General features: G+C 41.1%; 1 protein-coding gene across 2 annotated transcripts in view; it reads right to left on the bottom strand.

The window, feature by feature from the left end:
- The window catches only part of nfkb1 (nuclear factor of kappa light polypeptide gene enhancer in B-cells 1), a 46,593-nt gene that overhangs the window by 3,928 nt on the left and 23,405 nt on the right, over window positions 1-19,260 (bottom strand). For both annotated transcript variants that reach the window (XM_044363179.1, XM_044363178.1), the window contains exons 6-20: window positions 16,589-16,740; window positions 16,163-16,326; window positions 15,906-16,064; window positions 13,081-13,185; window positions 8,684-8,775; window positions 7,911-8,049; window positions 7,494-7,646; window positions 7,262-7,381; window positions 5,623-5,784; window positions 4,634-4,775; window positions 3,723-3,837; window positions 2,415-2,619; window positions 1,948-2,117; window positions 1,641-1,743; window positions 716-843 (exon numbers count right to left, since the gene is read on the bottom strand). In XM_044363179.1, the coding sequence (XP_044219114.1) occupies window positions 716-843; window positions 1,641-1,743; window positions 1,948-2,117; window positions 2,415-2,619; window positions 3,723-3,837; window positions 4,634-4,775; window positions 5,623-5,784; window positions 7,262-7,381; window positions 7,494-7,646; window positions 7,911-8,049; window positions 8,684-8,775; window positions 13,081-13,185; window positions 15,906-16,064; window positions 16,163-16,326; window positions 16,589-16,740 (2,109 nt within the window). The remainder of the gene's footprint in view (window positions 1-715; window positions 844-1,640; window positions 1,744-1,947; window positions 2,118-2,414; window positions 2,620-3,722; window positions 3,838-4,633; window positions 4,776-5,622; window positions 5,785-7,261; window positions 7,382-7,493; window positions 7,647-7,910; window positions 8,050-8,683; window positions 8,776-13,080; window positions 13,186-15,905; window positions 16,065-16,162; window positions 16,327-16,588; window positions 16,741-19,260) is intronic.

The raw sequence follows: 19,260 nt of genomic DNA, 5'->3' as shown, positions 1-19,260 counted from the left end.
CAGTTCTGGTTTATCTGTTTATAGTGCAGCAGCCAAACAAACTCTGAATCACTGACAATCAAACTATTATATAGAAACATAAATAGTATTAATTAAACAGGTTCAATGTTGTCATGTCTGTTCTATGAGATCACCAAAAATGTTTTGTAATATTTTGTAAAGTCAATAAATTGAACTCAACTGTAAGCTGAACACTCTCCCTCCCCCACTCACATGAGGGAAGAGAGAAAGGAGAAAATATAACAGTACTAATAGTATAATAATACTTTCATCCATATATCAGGAACCAATAAGGTGCTACGTGGATTTTAATCCAATTAAAGGTACTATCTGGATTTAAACCCTGCAGAGGTTAGAAACACTTCATGCAGCATCGAGGATAAAAAATAAAAAGATTTATTGATGCATATTTTCTCCTGAAGACATGAATGAAAGTGTCCATGAAGAAGAACTGAAACATTTGTGTTTGGTTTTCTTCTGCAGGACAAAAGAATCAAATACAGGAAAACGATTTACTATTTATTTTACTCTGACTGTGAACCAGTTTACCTCCAATGGGAAAGTTTACTGTTCTGCTGGTTTAAATAAAACCACGTAAACAAGAGTGATCGCTGTAGTAAAATAACTTCAGTTCTGATGAGGCTCTTTATTCAGACACTTGTGTCTCAGACTTCATGTTAATTCTTTTTTTTAGGACTGAGGGAAGGCGGCGAACCTGAGAGGTGGTGGCCATGTTGAGAGGAGTGGTTCCTGGGATGTAGCCTTCATCTTCATCCTCTTCATCGCAGCACTCCTCCTCACTGAAGTACAGCGGCTCATAGTTCTCTTTATGAGGGTCTGCGCCTGAAAACACACAGTTAGACGTGTAAACGTGCTGATAAACGTCACTATTCACAGTTACAGTTATATTGCTGTTAATGTATGTTTAAGTTTCTTTTTTATTAAACTATTATTATTGTGTTTTTATTTTAATTGTCTTTTAACTTTTATTGTTTTTAACTGCTGCTGTGGGTTTTTATAAGCTTTCAACTGTATCACAATGTCTTTATTGAACAGATGGAGTCAGGTGGTAAATTAGTAAGTGGACCTTTAGTTAAGATTGTTTTAAAAATGTCACAAATTAACTTTCATGTTTATTTTCAAACCAGGAGTTCCTTAAAAAGCTGCAGATGATGCAAACATCAATGAGATATTTCAGTTTTTGATTTTTAATAAATTTGCAAAAATTTCTAAAAACATGTTTTCACTTCGTTCACGCCATGAAAACAGCAGCTGTACTCTTCATATCACCGTCGTCATGGGTTACTGAGTGTAGATTGATGAGCAAAAATAGCGATTTTTATCAATTTAAAACAGAATCTACAACACAATTAAAGTGCAGGGGTCTGAATACACTGTATCTCCATGACAATTCCATCTGTGCTGAAGACCATGTGATATGGTTGAAAGGTCCGGAAAAAATTAGACCTTAAGGTGAGATTGTTTTGTCAGAGATCCGTGTTAATCTGAGCTTTAGAACTTTGGACCAACAGAGCCAGGCTAACAGTTTCCCTTTGCTTCCAGTCTTTATGCTAAGCTAAGCTAAGCTAACTGCGGCTCTGTACTGAACACAGACGTGATCATTAAACTACTGTGTGTACCTGCAGCCATCAGGAGAGCCGTTAGCTTGATGGAGCCCCGCCCTGCGGCGATGTGGAGGGGGGTGGAGCCATTAAAGGTGCAGCAGTCAACCTTGGCATTACCCTGACGACAGAAAACATCACACACACACACACACACACACACACACACACATTACTAGATTCAACTGGGAATAACCTGAATGTGAAACCGAAAGTGAACAAAAGTATCATAAATCATCATAACATTCGCATGATGATTTTCATATCGACACAATGACTCATGAAGTTGTACGCTCTGCTATGATTGATCAGGTCGGGTCTGTACCTCCAGCAGCAGGCAGCCGGCCAGCGACACGTTGTCGGCCTCGGTGGCGAGGTGGAGCGCGGTCCGCCCACAGCTGCGCTCCTGATCCTCCACGTTCGCCCCGCCCTCCAGCAGCTCCCTCAGAGAGGACAGCTGATTGGCCAGAACCGCCAGGTGGATCGCACACAGACCTGGTAACCATGGCAACAGACAGACAGGCAGGCAAACGGTCAAACATTGCATTTCAGAGTGTGTGTGTGTACATGTATTTCTCATTTTGTGGGGACATAAATCCTTACAGTCACATGTGGGGACTCACCTTCCGTTTGGGGACAAAATTCAAGTTTCCACAACGTAAATCATTCAATTTAGGGTGAAGACTTTGTTTAAGGTTAAAGTAGGTCTCCAGGAGATTAATGGAGGTCAATGTAACGTCCCCTGAAGTGATGGAAACGTGTGTGTGTGTGTGTGTGTGTGTGTGTGTGTACCTGCTGTGTTGGTGTGGTCCAGCAGTCCTCTCAGCTCTCTGTGTTGTAGTAAAAGCTTGACCATCCCTCCTCTTCCCTCCTGCTGGGCTGCCAGGTGGAGCGCCGTGTTACCATGACGATCTGTCAGAGTCGGGTCAGCGCCGGCCAACAGCAGCGCCTCCACCGCCTCCCTCTGCTGGGTGATTACAGCCAGGTGCAAAGGAGTCTGGGATACACAAGAGGACGAGGTTACAGACCTTTCAGTTCTGCTTTCAGATGATGAAACACACACTGGACACGTTTTATCAGAGGAAGACTCTAATTAAACTGATTCCAATTAATTTGAGTCCCCTGAAAATAAAAACAAATCAGCTCTGAGCAGATGAACAGGGCGTCACTGAGGCTGTTGACTTAAACTAGTTTATATTTATGTCACTTATCTGTGGATGCAAATCTGTATCAACATATAAACTCTGGTTATCTAACTGTCTTACTGTGAAGGTGCCTTCCTTACATCCTCACTGTTCCTTAACTTGTCTCCTTGGCTCCTCGCTCCCTAGACGGATGCTTCCTTGCTTATTCATGAGCCTCCATCTTTGCTTCGTAACTACACGAGCTTGTAGCTGGCTGAGCTGTAAATGGGAAGCTAACTCAGTCGCTTTCTTGCTACTCACTTCTTTAATCAGTTGCCCTTAATGCTTGCGGTTCCTTCCCTAACTTGCTTTATAAATAGGACGCTTCTTTTCTTTCAACCGTAACACGACTTCTGTGTCTGAGGGACAGACACTTCAGTTACTGCTGACTGGTAAAACAGAAAGCAGCGACCAGAAAATGTACTTTCATTCTGAATATCAGGTTACGATTTATAAAAATAAAAACCCCACTTTCTTCCTCCCTAACTAGGAAACATCTCTGCTTGTTGCTCGTCGTTCCTCCACCCTAAATAGGAAGCATCCTTTCCTCCTTGCTTCCTAAGTAGGAAATGTCTTCCTAAATATTCACTTACATGCATATTTCTTCCAAACCCCTAAACCCTAACTACAAAGCTTCCTTTACTGGTAAACTTTCTTGCTCACTGCTCCCTAACCAGGATGCTTCCTTCACTCCTTGTTCCCTCTCATCTAAAAAAGAAGGAAGTTTTTTCCTAGCATCACTTTATTGCTCATTGCTTCCAAACTAGGAAGTTTCCCCGTGTTGGAGATAGAAGGGAAACTTCCTAGTGATATTTAAGTATTATGAGCTGCGTTTCCTCATAAATCTGCTGAAACAAACAAACAACCACATCTGGAAAATGTGTGTTTTCTGCTCAGAGTTTCAGTGCTGGTGTACCTGGTACAGGTGGTTCCTCATGTTGAGCACCTCCTCTCCAGGCAGAGCAGAAACAACCTGAGTCAGACTCTTCAGCGCCTCCTGCTGGCTGTGGAGGACGGCCAGATGGAGCCCACTGGAGGAGGAAGGGAACAAAAATGGAAAATAACAAAGAAATTCATTGAATCCTGAGACTTTAATTACTGAAAACAAAACAAATCTAAGCTGTAAAAATGTCAAATTATTGGTAAAACATGACGGACATAATGAATATTTTCTATACAATATTTACAGAATTCTCAATTAAGTTATCAGATGACATTTTTAGACAAGAAGACGTCATCACTCGTTCACTATGAGTAAAATAAAATATCAGATATTTCTACAGCTGTTACAGATGTTTCAGTCTTACACTAATAATTTCATTGTTAATTCAGCTGTTTCGGTGAGTAAAACCAAGTTGTTTTACTACGCAGACGTACATGAGACTAGTGAAGACAGTTGGAACACATGATTGTAATCTATTTGTACAACAGAGACTTTATTGTTGCCATTTTGTTTGTTTTTATTATTCTTATTTGACTGTTTCATTGAGTTTGCCTGTTTTACTGTTTTTTCCCCAAAATCAGTCAAATAAAAAGAACTTAACAACTTAAACTCCTGCAGCCCATTAAAACTTTTACTATTTAAAATGTGTGTGTTTCTGTGTAAGTGTGAGTGTGTGACTACTTGTATTACTCATAATGTGGGGACATAAGTCCCCTCAGTGACATGTGGGGACTCGCTTCCCTTTTGGGGGCAAAAACCAAACCTCCATAACATGAATCATCCGATGTTCGAGTGAATACTTAGTTTAACGTTAAGATTAGGGTTAGGACATTAATGTAAGTCTGTGCGTGTGCGTGTGTGTGCGTGTGTGTGCGTGTACTGACGTGTCTCCGTCCTCGTCCTGTGCGGTCATCAGGGGGCGCTGTGGGGCGAGCAGGTACGCCGAGTCACCTGTAACTGAATACTGGAACAGAGCCTCCAACTGTCTGCTGGTCACCTGAACCAACCGCTCGTCCACATCACACACTGACACACACACACACACACACACACACACGTAACATCTTTATTTTTAAATCCTTTGGGTATGAAACTGACTTTGCAATAAACCTGAAAAATATAAGAACTGAAATGAATCGGACCTCAATCTCATCCAAACTATTTAATTACTCAAACGGTCAGTCACGCGTGAAAGTGTGTAACTGTAGAGGAAGAGCGGCAGGTCATATTTGGGAAAGTTTTTACAGAAATGACACATTTACACTCTCAGTCTGACCAAAATATGAACAAAAACGAAACAGCAGCACAGTTCTCAAAATTGGTATTAACATTAACACTCATTAACATTCATGGAGTGACTGTGACTAACAACGCTGACACTTTAATAACCGTCAGACGTGAAGTGTCCTGCAGCTTTAAATGGTTTTTGTTTTGTTTTTTAATCCCTCAAATAATTAATTGTACTTTTTGGTTGAATTGCTAATAAATGTTGCTTTATTTTAGGGTCACAAGCCGCTGAATCAACTGATTAGTTGGTCGACCAAAACTGTTTTAACAATAATTTGATTGTTTTCGTCATTTTGAAAGAAAAAAATGATGAAACCTCAAGATATCTGTAACAATTAGGATATTACATATATATAAATATATATTAATACAGTTTGTTTCTTCTCGTCATGATCACAGTTGTTCATCTGCTGTGTTTTAAGTTTAAACTTCAGGATAACAGCAGCTGGTGTTGGGGGGGGGGGGGGGGGGGGGTCTGGTGGTCTAAGACTGTTGTCTGGTTCCAGTCCTGTATGTCTGTGTGCCATATCTCTGCTGTCCACTATCACTAGCAGCTGTATGTATATATATATCTATATATATGTACCTCTGTCTGGTTCTGGCTCCGCACCGACCCCTCCCTCCTCAGGATCCTCCCCCACCGCCAGGCCTCCTGGCTGGGCTGGATCTCGCAGCACGGTCCCCGACGCCGAGTCGTTGTCTGGATCGCTGTCGTCACCGCTGTCGTCTGCTGCGTCGCCACGAGCGGCTTTAACACAGCGTTGACGTTAATGCAACAATAATTAAACTTTATGATGTCGGTGTAAAGTTAATCTGTAATCTTATTGCAGGTGGACTGTAACATCTTTATTCGGTTTATTAAGTTTTAATTTAACTAGAAGTCCTTCATTTACTCGTTAAATAACTGGATGGCTCATTTTGGTTTTTGAAGGTAGAAACTGAAACTGAGTTTCTTGCTTCCTGCTGTAAGTAAAGAACACAGTGACAATCTAACACCATCAGCTTTCCATGAAATATCTGAACAAACACTCAAATGTTCTGATGAAGAGATAACGAATCAAACAGCTTTTTAACTTTATGTATTTTTAAAATTAACCAACTTTGCTTTAAAAGCCTGTTAAAGGAGGAAAGATCTATTTTAAAACATATATTTTATATTATTATTACTGTACAGATTGCTACATATTTACATTCGTAGGGCTGAAATGATTAACTAGTCATTTATTGAGCAATAATAATGCAAAACATTCTCTGGTGTTAATTTCAACAATATGAGGATTTGATGCTTTTCAGCACCACACACACACACACACATACTGTACATACATATACATATTATACTAAAGATTATTTTCAATATCAATTAATATGCTGATTATTTGAAAATTGAAAAATGCAGATTATAATTTCCCAGAGTCAAAGGTGACGTCTTGATACATATAATTTTTGGTCCTGAACCCAAATATATTCAGTTTGCTGTCATGTGACAAAGAAAAACATTAAAGCATCAAATAAAGAAGCTGGAATCAGAACATTTTGGACATTTTTGCTAAAAAAAAAAAAGGTTTTATTTGATTAATTTTCTGCAGATCAACTAATCAATTAATCCACTAATTGTTGCAGCTCTGAACTGAAGTTCTGGGTTTTATGGACTTAATTATTAATTGATTATGAAAATAATCGTTACCTGCACACGTTGATATTTGTTTGTTTTTACTGGGATGAATGACAACGTCGTTCCTTCTGTGTTTTGTGATTGTCAAATGAAATTAACGATAATCTGCTTGTTAGATTATTTAATTTAATTTTCAGAATCATCTTCTGGGGATCATAAATGTTCTCAGATAATTTAATTTGCAGTTCTGTCAGTTGTCAATATTTCATCAATCAAACTGTCAGTCTGTACTCCTCTACTCTCTGTAGAGGAGCAGTTGGTCGTATTTGGAAAGTTTTTATAGAAATGACACATTTACACCCACAGAACTAATAACTGTATGAACAGCAGGAAAATGCAACCAGCATCAACGTTTACTGATCAACTGACTGCGACTAACGAAGCCGACACACTGATAACGGTTAGTGTCGGATCTGCTTTGTGTTTTGTTTTCTACATAAATCATCATCATCTTCTTCATCTTCTTCTTCTTCGTCTCGTCTGTGTTCTTGTTCTCTGGAAAAATCTGATGGTGCGATAGAAAACAAGAGATTTCTGTTTGTTTTCTCACCATGTTTGATTCCACCTCCTCCCAGACCAGCTGAGTATCCAGTAGGGAAACCTCCTCCTCCTCCTCCTCCTCCTCCTGCACCTCCTCCGTAGTTATAGGTGGAGAATCCCTGGAAGTAACCTGGAGGACGAATCAAACACCAGCTTTAAATCACACTTAAGTCTCAATGATTTTCCAGGTATTCCAGGTGTGTGTGTGTGTGTGTGTGTGTGTGTGAACCAGCTGACTTTACCTCCTCCTCCTCCTGCAGAGCCGGGGCCTCCTCCTGCAGCAGGACCTCCTCCTCCTCCTCGGTACAGACCCGCTCCTCCTCCTCCTCCGTGACCGCTGAAGTCCTGGAAGTTCGGCAACGTCTTCTGCCTCTTCCTCTGCACTTCCTCTTTGTCTGAACACACACACACATATGAGCAGGTGAACAGGTGAGCGTCGTGTCAGTGTGTTCAGCAGTCAGAGCGACTTCCTGGTCGAACGCCGTATTCGACTGTACGCGACAGCTGCCGCCATGATTCTTGTCTGTGAGTGTTACAAACAGCTGTGTGGCGTTTTGGCTTCTGATGAGCCTCCGACTCCACTTCCTGGATCGTATTTCATTTCACAGAATCGCTACCCTACCTGTACCTGTGTGAGTGGGCGGAGCTACGTGACCTACCTATGATCTGAGGGTGGTAGGTGAAGGGTTTGGGCTCGCTGGTCTCGTTGTCAGACTTCCTCTTCAGCTGCACGAACACGGACGTCGGCTTCTGCAGGTTCTGGTCTCGATACTTCGGAGTCTTGAAGACGATGGCGAACTGAGGGGCAGAGAACACGTCGCCACGGTAACATGTTAACAGCAGAGAACACATCGCCACGGTAACATGTTAACAGCAGAGAACACATCGCCACGGTAACATGTTAACGAGTAATATGGATGATAGGCCAGGTTTTATACTGTTGGAATTACTACTACTAGTATTACTACTAGTAGTACTACTACAACATACTACAACTGGTACAACTATTGTAAATACTACTTGACTAGTACAGTTATTGATCCTGCTGATTTACTACTTATTCTAGAATGATTGATATTGATTATCATTATACTTCAACTACTAATAATACTTCTACTGTTTCTGCTACATGAAATACTACTACTAGTATTCTACTGTAATACTGCTGCTATTACACTGCAGTATTTCTACTAGCACTTCTAATACTTCAGCTACTGTCTTCTAGTACTACTACTAATAGTCCCGGTGCAGACGCTGTGTGAGTTAATAATTAAACTAGTACTACAGACTAGTACTAAAGACTAGTACTAAAGACTAGTACTACAGACTAGTACTAAAGACTAGTACTACAGACTAGTACTAAAGACTAGTACTACAGACTAGTACTAAAGACTAGTACTACAGACTAGTACTACCTTGTCCTCTTACTGACCTGTCTGTGGACGTCTGTCGGGGAGAAATCTCCCAGCGCCTCCCAGGTCAGACCCGAGTCGTCTTCTTCAAAGAACCGAACCTGGATATCATCTGCAAACACACACACACACACACACACACACACACACACACACACACACACACACACACACAGAGATCAGAGTCAACAGGCAGTGAACAGTCGGACCTGAGAGGAGGTTGAATTTAATATTTAGTACATTTATTTTCATGCTAAGAACACTACAGCCAAAAATATCACGGTACACATTATTATCACAATAATCACCAAACCTTCCTGAAATTATAATTGTGCTGAAATACAGTAAAATCACTTCACACCATCTCTGGCTTTGCAGTTATTATAATCTTAACTTTTGAAACATAAACATTTACCACTGAGTCACACAGCTGAGTTTAGTTTACATTGTTTCTAATTGACGTGTATGTGGGTGGATGTTTTTTTTTGTCGGGGACTACAGATGCAAATTAGCTTCAAGCTAACTCTGGTGCATCTTTAATGTTTCAAACTGTCCCGTTCGTCCTCTCCACACCGACCCTGAAGCTTCTTCTGGTGATGCTGGACAAGTCTCACTGAGTCCGAGATCAGCTTCAAATTAAACCAAAACAAAGAAGAAGCCACCAGGTCTGCAGCAGGAAAAACACAACACTCATCACAGCCTGGATCTGTCTCTTTACATATTTACATATCAGAGGGGAATTCCCAGAAGCTGGACTTCCTCCAGGAAGAGCAAAACTGCTCCGACCAGGAAAATCCGCTCGCTGAGTCGCCGTTCCACTTGGATGCATTCAGAAAATCTGCCTCAGTCTAAGAAAACAGACTTTCCAAAAACATTCAAAAACAACATACCATCTAATGTTTCAGTCTTTTCATGTCCAGATGCTTATTAATCTTAAAATAATGTCAGTACAGAAGGTCAATTACTGGCGTCTGTTTTCAGTAATTACTGAAGTCTGACTGTCTGTCTTTGAGACACCAGAGAACAAACTGCAGCAATATTATTCCCTATTTTTAGATTTTTTTCCTGTTTATGTGTGTAAATGTATGTAAACTTGGCTGCATCAGGATGTTTCCAGCTCGTTCTGGGTTCTACTCGTTTTTTGCAAACTCGCCTCAAACTGCCACTCGAGGGACGAATAAAGTATTTTGTATTAAACTGAACTGAAATGAAAACAATCTGCTCTAATCACCGGGTCGGGTTTCACAACTGTTAATCACATTTCCAGAAAATGTGAATTAAGCACTCAGGTTCTGTTAAACAGCTGGATAGAAAAACACTCGATGTGATGTTTTTTTTATTCATTTCATTCGAGAGGTCAGATCATGTGTTCACACAGTGAAACCTGATAAAAATGACTCGTCTGAAGAAGAACAAACCTTCCAGGTGCTGAAATCTGATGATTAACTGAAAAATAAAACTGACTTCATTTACATGTCCTGCACTCGTGACATAATAGTGACATTCAGAGACTGAAAGAGAAAGAACGACTCAGAGGGAAAAGGATGAATCACATCTGGCACTGATTCTGGGTTTTATCAATCACTGAAGACTCAACATGAAAAATCAGTTTCTCATATTTTCCAGACAGATTATTTGCCGGCTGCTGCTGTTTTTTAATTGTTATTGAGTGATTAATATTATGTAACACTGAGAAATGCTGAGTTTTTGGAGATTTCTCTTCACACAGGACTGTTTTTTAAAACAACAACATTCCACAGAAACAGTCTGGAAACACGTTTACGACGGGGGGGAAAGAATACAACTTTCTGCTGAGCAACTACAAAGATCACAGAGGTGCCGATGTGATGGCGAGACGACCAGAGAGGACAGAGAAAGGTCGCAGAGACGGCGGCGGGGCGAACGAAGGGGGGGAGAGAGAGGAATAAGACAAACTTTACACCAGAACCTGCTGTGAGTCCTGAGAGTCAAGAGGAGAGAGCTTCTCCTCAGTGTCTGATAGGAGTCCTGAGTCTGGTGAGACAAGAACGCAACACATCACACCAGAGACTATCTGTGACCAGATATATGTACATATATATATGTACATATATATATATATATATATATATATATATATATATATATATATATATATATATATATATATATATATATATATATATATATATATATATGTCAGTCTCAGGCTGTTCTTCCTTCTGAGGGAGTTTGGGAACTTTGTGGTGAACTGTGTGACAGTAGTAATGTACAGCAGACGCTCTCATGCTCATTTTGGGGGATTTGAACCTTTGCAAACTTGAAATGTCTTCACTCGGGTTTGAACTAGGGATGCACCATATTGGATTTTTTTTGCCGATATCTGATATTGATATTGATACTGTATTAAACAGTAAATGCTCTGGAAACACATACACAGCGAGAGTTAAACCACTGCTGTCTGACTCTGATCACAACACTGTTCAGCTCGTTCTCATCTCCAGCTCAGTCCTTCAGGACTCTGGTCCAGAGTCCGGACTCTGAGGGGGGGGTTACTGAGCACAGACCTGGACATCATCCATCAGTCAGAAGTCATCACAGCTTATATTAGCTTCTGTGTGACTCAGGAATACAAAACTACTTTACTAAAGACGTTTCAGGAATAAGAACAAAGATGAACCAGGAACTCAACACAGATAAAAGACAATACAGGGAATCTATTGAAGAGGACTTCTGTGGAAATAATAATAATAAACTGACTCTATTACTAATACGACTCCCACCTGGAAACCGCATAATAATTAATGATAATGTTCCAAGAACAGACTTGATGAGGTCACACACTGTTTAAAAGAACAAAGAGCAACGAGGCGTCTTTCCTTCTGAAGACACATGTAGAGACTGTGACCTGTTGATTCACTGTATAGTCCCATCTCTCTGGAAAACCATTACTCCTCTTCCCAAAAAGCCTGTTCCCCGGGAAAACAATGACTCCGGACCAGTAGCTGCTGACCTCTATTGTAATGAAGTGTCTGGGAAAGATGAAGGGTGTGTAGCTGAAGTCAGACATGAATGGAAAGCAAGATTCTTATCAGTTTGCCTGAGAAGACAGTCACGGCACGGATGATGTAACATTAACCATAAAACACCCTGAAAACCTCAAAGCCTGATTTAAAACCCTGCAGCTTTATGACCAACAGCAGGTCTGAGAGAACCAGACGATAACTCAGACTTCTCCTGTTGTGTCTACGAGCCAGACAGCTCGGTGTCGTCATGGAGCTGAACTTCAACAGCCTCATTAAGACGAGTCAGCTACTGTCACCTGAAGAATATATCAAGAGTTAAAGGACTTATGTCTCAGCAGGATCTGGAAAAACTTGACTACTGTAACAATGTCTTCACAGGTCTCCCTAAAACATCCATCAGACGCTGCTGCTCGAGTCACTAAAGACCAAGAAAGTGGTTCATATCAGTCCAGTTCTCAGATCCTCACACTGGCTTCCTGTCTGTTGGTTTATAAAGCACTGAATGGTTTCTGATCTGCTGCTACATTATGAAGCATCCAGACCTCTCAGGTGGTCTGGATCAGGTCTGGATCAGGTCTGCTTTCTGTCAACAACAGCTGAAGACTTTTCTGTTGAGGGTTAATATTTTACTTTTTAATTGTATTTCAATGTCTTTTTACTTGTGTTGCTTTTATATTCTGTTTTAATGCCTTTTATGCTCTATGTAAAGCACTTTGAACTACCTTGTTGTTGAAATCTGCTGTACAAATAAACCTTCCTCGCCTCACATTATCTACCAGTGACTGCACCAGTCATCCCAGTAGAGTTATTGTTAGGTTTTCTTTTACAGACATTGACAAGTCTTTAGTTTGGAGGTTAAACGGTTTGTACGGTGGTCAGATGACATCATCTCATATTAAACTCGTCCACTACTGACCAGGTATTAGCCTGGTTCATTCTGACAGATACTCGTCTTCATCTTGACTGTAAATTCTGTTAACGAGGCTCCGCCAGAGACTCTACTTCCTGTGCAGACTCAGCGTGGTGATGTTATTTTATCGTGCTGTGATAGAGAGAATATCATGTTACAGAATCTCAGTTTGGTTTGTAACAATCACAAATAAACAGACAGCAGTGACACTGATGCAGCAACTTTCCCTCCAAACGCTCTCTGAGAGGACTTTAGTTAACCAGACTGCCTGCTGCCATCACGTAGACGCTGCAGGGTTCTGATTAAATACAGGAAAAGACGTCTGAAGACTGATAAAAATCTCCTGAACTCAGGACATAAGGAGACACGTATTTGATGCACTTTACATCTGTTTCTGCATTGTGTCTTTATCACTATGATCTTGAATCTTGAACTGTTTTCTGTTTGTACCAATGCGGTTCTGAAATCCACTTTATTTTTTATGAGAGGTGACTTTTCTCACCTTTCTGGACTTTGTCACAGAGCAGGTAGACTTCCTCTCCTCCGGTCACGCAGCCGGCGGTCCGATCCATCCTCACGATCTTCAGGTTGGAGGCGTTCGGAGCCTCTGAGGGAAGAAAACAGACGTCGGATCAGAGAACAAGAGCTGATATATATATATATATATATATATATATATATATATATATATGTGTCTCTACACGACCACAGACGTGTTCATGCTGCAGGTTATATGAATCTACAACCAGGAGAAGCTGGTAAACTTGTCTTATTGTAGCAGGTGGACAGATGTTTATTAAAACACAGTATTAGTGGTCTTCAGGGCTGACAGGTAACTCTTCATTATAAAAGAATAATAGTGATAATTACACCAACAGATCATAACGATTAGATGATTCATCAGTCAGTTGCCAACTATTAATCTTGGATCAACATTTTTCACCAGTTTCTGACATCAGAAAGATTTTTCTCTCACTATGTAAAGTCATAATAATAATAATAATATATAATCATGAATAACTGGAGTGTTTTAAACGTTTCAGACTGCAGATGAATGAAACATGAGCGCCAGCAGAGAAATACTTTATGTCAGTAAAAATGAATCCAACATCCTTCATTTAGCCTTTATTTGATTAGATGTTTTGAATGAAGTTAATACTTGTTGTCTTCTTTCTGTCTCTACAGTATTAATACTGCAGGTCACCTGTTCTATCAGATGTTATTACAGCAAGAATTGAAGGATATTAATAACGTTTATGACGGATATCGTTTGAGAGGTTTGAGATGACTCAAAAGACATTTGAATGCATCACCTTGGGGGTTTTTTTGGGGAAACAGTGATCAACATTTTTCACCTTGTTCTGATATTTTATTGACCAAACAACCAATCAATTAATAGAGAATAATCAGCAGATGCAGCTCTAATGATGATTCCTGCAGGTTGGCTTTTAATTACTTGCTGCCATGACAACAGATTCATTTTAAAACAGCTTCATGTCATCAGTCAGATAAAAACTTTGTGCATTTTACACATAAAACAAAGAAGTTTGTGTCTGAATCATCACAAAAATCTTCTGTTGCTTAAGTGAAAGTGTAGAAATTTAAAAAAAAAAAAAAAAAAAACGATCCTTGAAGCGATGAACTCGAGAGCTGGTTTCAGTCCGCTGAGAGGAAGCTGCAGCGTACGGAAACCAAACCAGCAGGAAGAGGGAAATGAAACCAGGCAGCAACCTGACACAACTTCTTCTCAATAAAATCGACAGAAACGCTGCAGAAGGGCGTGAACGCAGAAAAAAAAACACACCGAGCACAGAGAATATTCTCCTCCAAGATACCGACAGCTTACAAACCATCTGAGATCCATCTACAGTAAACCAGTAAACCAGTAAACCAGTAAACCATTATCAATTCATTGTTTGCTCTAAACTGTCAGAAAACGGTGAGAAACGTTGATCAGTGATCTTCAGATGTTTTGTTTGATATTCAGTTGGTTTTTTTTTTTGGTCACAAATGAAAAAAGAAAAGCGGAAAATCTTCACATTTAAGAAGCTGGAAACTCTGAATATTTGACATTTTTACTGGAAAAAATAAAACCTACTCAAAATTAACTCATCGATTTGTTGATTCCGCTCTGAAGTTTCCCCTCTTCAACATGTTAATTAGCTCGTTACTGTGCTAAAATTAGCTAAATTACTGCCAAACATATAAAAGTACAGACGAGTTTTTTCAGGTATTTGATCATAAAGTAAAATATTAACAGATGAAAGGAACAGAAATTATATATATTATATATTTATGAATCATTTAATCCACAGAGTCGATCATGTACTTCCCACCTGTATATAATAATAATAATTCATAGTAATATAATTCATCCATTAACCTGGACTCAGTGGATGCATTAACCAACTAAAGATAAGGTCAAAGGTCGTTTTGTGGATGTTTTTGCAGCTTTGCATTTGCATTTTAAACACCATATAAAGTGAAATTTAATATTGTTCTCATGGTCATAACGGTGAAACCAGCAGGGACAAAAAGGTCTCTGATTATCTGTGAAGAACATTCATTTATTGACATTTATATCACATTTTGTCACTACTTCCCAGCTGTTTATCGCAATAACTCATAGTAATACAATCAATCAATTAACCTGGACTCAGATTAAATTAACGGATGGATTAATAATTACAAAATAACTTAAAAGTTTGTCTGTAAACTGTCGTCTTGTCCTCGGAGCGGAGGAGCTTCCTGTCGCTGCAGCAGTTGAGTGTTTGCTGCAGATCTGACGCTGCCGACTGAAACTCCACAAAGAAGGATGAAACGGCTTCCTGCAGCTCGGTCTCACTGTAGCTTATAGACGTAGAACATAATGTTCCCGTCTACAGCAGGAAGGAGATCATATGCAAGAGCTTCGGACAGGAAGTTTCACACCTTTTTTTTTTTTTTTGAGGCTAGAAAACAAACGTAATGATGAGCTGCAGCGCGTCACAACGGGCGTGAAAAAGAAGAGAAATGTTTCGGTTGGGCTTTTTTTTTTCCATCCGTGACTCTGATCAGAAAGTTATTCAGATCTCTGTCTCTGCTCTGAGCCTCTCTAGTGACACTAAACAGAAAATGAAATTGAACTTTCACCCACTCACGTGTGATTTCATGAGCTAAAAACTCCTCAAATATAATGTCTCAGAATGGCACAAGTTGAAAATATGAAGCGTGTTTTATTCAGAGAGTAGCAGCAGCAGCAGCAGGAGGAGGAGGAAGAGGAGGAGCTGCATCAGTATCCTCCGGTCGTCATGGAGACAGATTGTATAGATGTGTGTTTGGACTCACTGCTGTCGTAGATCGGCTCCGACACGACGGGCTCCAGTCGTCTGGAGAAACCTCCGTCACTGTCGGGGAGGAACGCCGTGAACATGAGTCGAACCACGCTGAGGTCCATCTCTTTAGCCTGCAGGGACGCCGCGCTGCTGATCACGCCGCGCTGGTGGTCTGCAGGGGGAGGGGGGGGGCGAAGATTTAAATTTAATGAAGACTGAGAGACACACAGGAGCGTTTATCTACAGACAAACACGGCATGCAGGACTGACCCGTGAGGTCTCGGGGGACTCGGACCTCCCCCTGCTGGGCGTCGATCTCGGGGTGGATGGAGACGCCGCAGTTGTATCCCATCCTCAAGGCCTCGATCATCCTCTCCTCCAGAGTCTTCGCCACGTTCTTCTTCGTCACATGGAGGATCCCCAGGTTGGGAAAACTGACGGGCACAAAACAAACACCTGTGAGTCTGCTGGTCCTACTGTATTTATACTGTGTGTGTGTGTTTTAGTGTGTGTGTGTGTGTGTGCGTGCGTGTGTGTGTGTGTGTGTGTGTGTGTGTGTGTGTGTGTGTGTGTGTGTGTGTTTTAGTGTGTGTGTGTGTGTGTGCGTGCGTGCGTGTGTGTGTGTGTGTGTGTGTGTGTGTGTGTGTGTGTGTGTGTGTGTGTGTGTGTGTGTGTGTGTGTGTGTGTGGTGCAGACCTGATGCTGGAGTCTTTGGGCTGCAGGTCGGCGATGCAGATTCCCTTGTCGCACTGTTTTCCCACCAGACTGTGAGCGTGCAGCTGAGGGTGGGGCGTCAGCGCCGTCACCAGCTGGACCACCACCCGGGCCGGACCCTGGTAGTTACAGACCTGCAACACACGAACACAACGATGAATATTAACACTACTTCATACGTCTGGATGAGGATGAGCTCACTACCTTCATCAGACGTCTTCAGACGGATCTGACGGGAAACATGACGCTCGTTTAGCCTCAAATACTGACTGTTCATTGGAGGAGAGCACCTGTCAATCATTCACTTTGAATGATGCACATGATGTAAAAATTGATTAAAACTTGTTTTTTTTTTTTAAGTTACCGCCCACTAACGACACATCTGACTCAAACACACGCTGGCTGACGCTACAGCAGAGACGTGCCGTTACACCGCAGTGAAACATTCAACAGTATCAATACCGCCAACCGTTTCCATCACCATCATTACCGTGATTATTGTCGTTTCCAGGGGAAACCATGAACATAGAGCAGCTCTCCTGCCTTTATTAGCAGTTAGCCGCAAGGAAGGAAGCAGCTTTCTACTCTGCTCAGTGACACAAAGAGCTGATTTTGACCTGCGTCAACATCACAGGTGTTCTTCTTCTCTGGTGAGCTCCGGCTCTGCCTGTTGGGTGTAACAGTAAAAGCTACAGGCTGTCAGGGGAAACACACAGTCACCACTGCAGACATCACCCTGCCAGACAGATTTACGCCTGCTTTGATAACCCCCGTCTGATGACACAACCATCCTAGGACTTATCAAGGGAAACGATGAATCACGCTACAGGCAGCTGGTGGATGAGACACTCGACTACGGGGAGGAAGACGGTCTTGTTGTTGTTGTCCTCGACACTGACAAGACCAAGAAGCTTAATCCTGGATTTCCGTCTGCAAACCTCTGTGTGGATTAAAGGTAGTCACCAACAAACCTGAGCTGGACAGTAAACAAGACGGCACAGTTACATCAGCTGTAGCCGTCAGCCTCTCAGCCACGCCTACATCATCATCATCATCATCATAGCAACCACACAGCTCCCCTCCATGACACTCTGTTCACCCACTGCTGCAGGAACAAACTGGGAGGGGGGGAGGGAGGGAGGGGGGGGGGCAGTCCCAGAGACCCACATCATCCTGCTGGAGCTTCTGTTCACACCAGCTGAGACACCAGAGACCACAGAGCATCAGACAGGAAACGCTTCTACAAACAGTTTTTTCCCAAAAGCTGTCAGACTACTTACAAAAGACATCAAAGATGGTGTGAAATATGGCCCCCCCCACCCAACACCCCCACCCAACCACAAACACACACACAAACACACACTTTACACACTAAACTTTTTACTATGTACATCTTTTATTATCTGTTAATTGTGTGTATCTTTTTTATTTATTATTCTGTGCGTGTCTTTACTGTATTTTATTATTACTTGGCAGATAAAGTCTATTATGGTCTGTATGTGTTAATAAACCAGTTTGTAGAATCTAAGAGACGCTGTGCAACATACAGACTGTTCAGTCTATAAAATCATTTCACATTTCACACATATTTTAGCACTAAAAGTAGAATTTGAGGAAACTTTGATGATTATTGCAATAATAACTTTAACTGTGATATTTTTACCTACAATGATCATAGTGTTGAAAGTAACTAAGTACATTTTAAATGATCTAATGATGTCATATATAATAAAATACTGCAATACTTGAACTACATCAAGCTCATAATACTTATGTACTTTTACTGTAGGAGGGGTTTTTCATGCAGGACTTATACTTGTAATGGAGTATTTTTTACATTGCGGTACTTTTACTGCAGTAAAGCGCTGTTGAAACAGTCGGAGTCGTTCAGATAAGACGAGGTCGTGAAGAGTCGACCCCTCCGAGCGTCTCGGCTCTGTGATGGTTGGTGTCGGTTTGACGGAGGCCAGCGGTGACTCATCTCTGCCTGCATGGAGAAAGTGTCTCTGAACCGCGGCAGAGAAACAACTGAGGGACACAAAAACCCCATGAAGAGCTACATGTAGTCAAGTCTGCCTCTGTGAGGTCGCGGACTGACTCATCTGTGGAGCTCAGAATGAGCTCAGAAACCTCAATCTGTCCAGTCGAACCTCTTCACTTCATCTAATAGTTCAAGCAGTTAATTTAGTCTTTTCACACCAGACTCCCTTCCCCTTATTTACATCTTAAACCTTTACATCATCTATATTTATCGATGTGGTCTAATCATTGATGCTCAGATAAACATGAGAAGCTGCTACCTGAATGTTTTCTATTATCACCATGTACCTGGACGGGAAGATCATCCTGTTGGAGTCGTGTTTGAACTGAAATGTTCTAACTTCCAAAAACATGCAAATACAAAAAGACTAAAACATGACACATCTGTATTTTTTTTAGGCCTTCATGTGCAAAACAGTTGATCAAGAATAATAATAATAAAACACCTGCATCACACGTGCAAAGGCTTCATCATGATGCACATTTTAACAAAAATAAAAGCGACACACGGACCTGCTGTTTCAATTTAATGAAAAGTAATGATCACAGACAGCAGAACCTGAAGTGACTTCCACGGTTTCACATCTCGTAGTCAGAGATTATATCTCGTTAAC

This window comes from Thunnus albacares, chromosome 10 (assembly GCF_914725855.1).
Source record: "Thunnus albacares chromosome 10, fThuAlb1.1, whole genome shotgun sequence".
NCBI lineage: Eukaryota > Metazoa > Chordata > Actinopteri > Scombriformes > Scombridae > Thunnus > Thunnus albacares.
This window is presented reverse-complemented; position numbering and strand designations above follow the sequence as displayed.